Source organism: Lactuca virosa, chromosome 5 (assembly GCF_052849685.1).
Source record: "Lactuca virosa cultivar CGN04683 chromosome 5, Lactuca_virosa_CGN04683_v6, whole genome shotgun sequence".
In the NCBI taxonomy this organism is placed as follows: Eukaryota; Viridiplantae; Streptophyta; class Magnoliopsida; order Asterales; family Asteraceae; genus Lactuca; species Lactuca virosa.
Window position 1 is genome coordinate 137,713,323 of NC_136430.1, and position 2,828 is coordinate 137,716,150.

Sequence of the window (2,828 nt, forward strand, 5' to 3'; positions counted from 1 at the left end):
AATTAAAGGGTAACGAAACAGTTAAGGTTAGCAAAAATGTTTCAGCTATTTTACAAAAAAGGCTACCCCCAAAGTGAAAGGACCCATGAGTATTTACTATTCCTTAAAGTTGGGAAACCTTTCAGTGCCACGCGCCATGCTGGACTTAGGTGCCTCAATCAATGTTTTTCCATATTCACTTTTTAAAACAATCGGGGTAGGGCCACTAAAAAGAACATGAGTTATCATTTAGTTGGTTGATCATTCACTAGGACACCCAAAAGGTGTGCTGGAAGATGTTCTGGTCCAAGTGAATGAGCTGATATTCCCAACTGATTTTTACATCTTAGATATGGGAGATGACCACTCACCGAATTCCAGTTCTATTCTTTTAGGGAGACCATTTTTAAAAACTTCCAGAACTAAACTAGATGTTTATGATTGTACCCTCTCCATGGAATTCAATGGTGAAGTTATCAACTTCAATATTTATGATGTCATGCGTTATCCAGCTGATGTTTCAGCCCTTAATTTCATCGATTTAATCGAACCATTAACTGCATAATATTTTGAGATTGCTAACTGTGAGTCACTAGCATTAGTACTCCACAGAAATATGTCTGTTAATGGAACCCAGGTTTTATCAGAGAAATATGTTGTTGAAAAACAAGTGCAGGAAATGGCAGCTCACATGGACCAACAGAGAAAGTTGAGGTATGATAACCAAACTCTTAAATTACTAGTTTCTAACTCCAAACGTTTTCCTTCTGTAGTGCAAGCACCCATCTTGGAGCTGAAGACACTTCCAGAACATCTGAAATATGCATACCTTGGAGAAAAAGAAACACTTCCAGTCATCATATCCAACAAGTTGTCAGAAAAAGAAGAATTTGAATTGATTGGAATTCTAAAGCAGTATAAGAATGCGATTGGGTGGACCATTTCAGACATCAAAGGACTTAGCCCATTTCTTTACATGCATAAAATTCTGATGGAGGAAGATTTTAATCCATCGCGAGAAGCCCAACGAAGACTAAACCCACCAATGATGGATGTGGTTAAAAAAGAAGTGATGAAACTATTGGATGTTGGAATGATATACCCAATATCTGATAGCAAATGGGTTAGTCCAGTTCAGGTCATACCGAAAAAAGCTGGAGTGACAGTGGTAGAAAACAAAGAGGGAGAGTTCGTCCCAACTCGAGTTTAGAGTGGATGGCTCGTTTGCATCGACTACAGAAAACTAAACGCAACCACCCAGAAAAACCATTTTCCACTCCCATTCATTGAACAGATGTTAGAGAGGCTTGCTGGAAAATCTCATTACTGCTGCATGGACGGATTCTTAGGCTTTCATCAAATTCCAGTTGCTCCAGAAGATCATGAGGAAATAACCTTCACCGGCCTATTCGGGACATTCACGTATAGACGTATGTCCTTCGAATTCTGCAATGCACCTGCCACCTTCCAAAGGTCTCTGGTAAGTATATTCTCTAAATATGTCAAAAATATCATAGAAGTCTTTATGGACGATTTTACAGTCTATGGAGACTCCTTTGATATTTGTCTCAAAAACCTCACAAAAATTTTGCAAAGATATATTGAAACAGACTTGGTCTTAAATTTTGAAATATGTAACTTTATGGTTTATCAAGGTCTAATTTTCGGTCAGAATGTTTCAAAAAGAGGTTTAGAAGTCGAAAAAGCAAAAATAGATGTTATCAAAAGCTTACCCAACTCGAGGAGTGTTCGGGAACTACATTCTTTTATTGGCCATGTAGGTTTTTACAGGAGGTTCGTAAAAGACTTTTCGAATATATCGGTTCACATATGCCATTTTTTGCAAAACGATGCAGACTTTGACTTCAACGAAGATTGCAAGAATGCTTTTGACTTGCTGAAAAATCTGCTCACTTCAGCCCCGATAATTCAGCCACCTGACTGGAGTCTGCCATTCGAGATAATGTGTGATGCAAGTAATACTGTTGTTGGAGTTCTTTTAGGGCAGTGGAAAGATAGGGTCCCCCATTTATTTATTACACTTCAAAAACTTTGGATAGAGCGCAAGCGAATTATTCAACCACAGAAAAAGAGCTGTTGTCAATTGTTTTTGCGCTGGAGAAATTCAAACAATATTTGATGGGGATGAAATTCATAATTTTTCTGACCATGCATCCATTCGGTATCTCCTCGCCAATAAAGATTCAAAGCCAAGGCTGATCAGATGGATTCTGTTGCTACAGGAATTCAATATAGAGATCAGAGACAAAAGTGGGAAAGAAAATCCGGTAGCTGATCATCCGAGCCGACTCATTCCACCTGAAAACCCGACATCAATCCACGAAACCTCTCCTGATGAGCATCTTTTCGCTGTTCAGAATCCGCCATGGTTTGCTAATATACTGAATTACTTGGTCTCCAGAGAACTCCCTTCAGATCTCACCCGAGCTCAGAAAGATAAAATAAAGAAGGAGGTGAAAAGATATGTCTGGGATGAGCCATATTTATGGAAACATTGTGCTGATAAAGTTATTAGAAGATGTGTGCCCCAAGATGGAGTTAAATCAATTTTGAATTTCTGTCATTCTGAAGCTTGTGGAGGGCATTATGGTCCACAATGAATCGCACGTAAAGTTTTGGACAACGGTCTTTATTGGCCTCATATTTTTCGCGATTCATTCCTGTCTTGCAAAACCGGTGACCGATGCCAGATGGATGGGTCTTTAACATCTCAGAATCATATGCCACTCACCCCGATCTTAGTATGTGAAATTTTTTACGTTTGGGGCATTGACTTCATGGGTCCATTTCCATCATCTTTTGGCTTTGTTTACATCTTGCTAGCAGTG

The 2,828-nt window shown here is 39.0% G+C and overlaps 1 protein-coding gene across 1 annotated transcript; it reads left to right on the forward strand.

The window, feature by feature from the left end:
* The first annotated feature begins 595 nt into the window (after positions 1–595).
* Positions 596–2,600, forward strand: LOC145111789 (uncharacterized). The gene is made up of 3 exons (XM_079048038.1): positions 596–1,117; positions 1,274–1,459; positions 2,040–2,600. The coding sequence occupies exons 1-3, from the start codon at positions 596–598 to the stop codon at positions 2,598–2,600; spliced, it is 1,269 nt and encodes a 422-aa protein (XP_078904164.1).
* Positions 2,601–2,828: the final 228 nt, after the last annotated feature.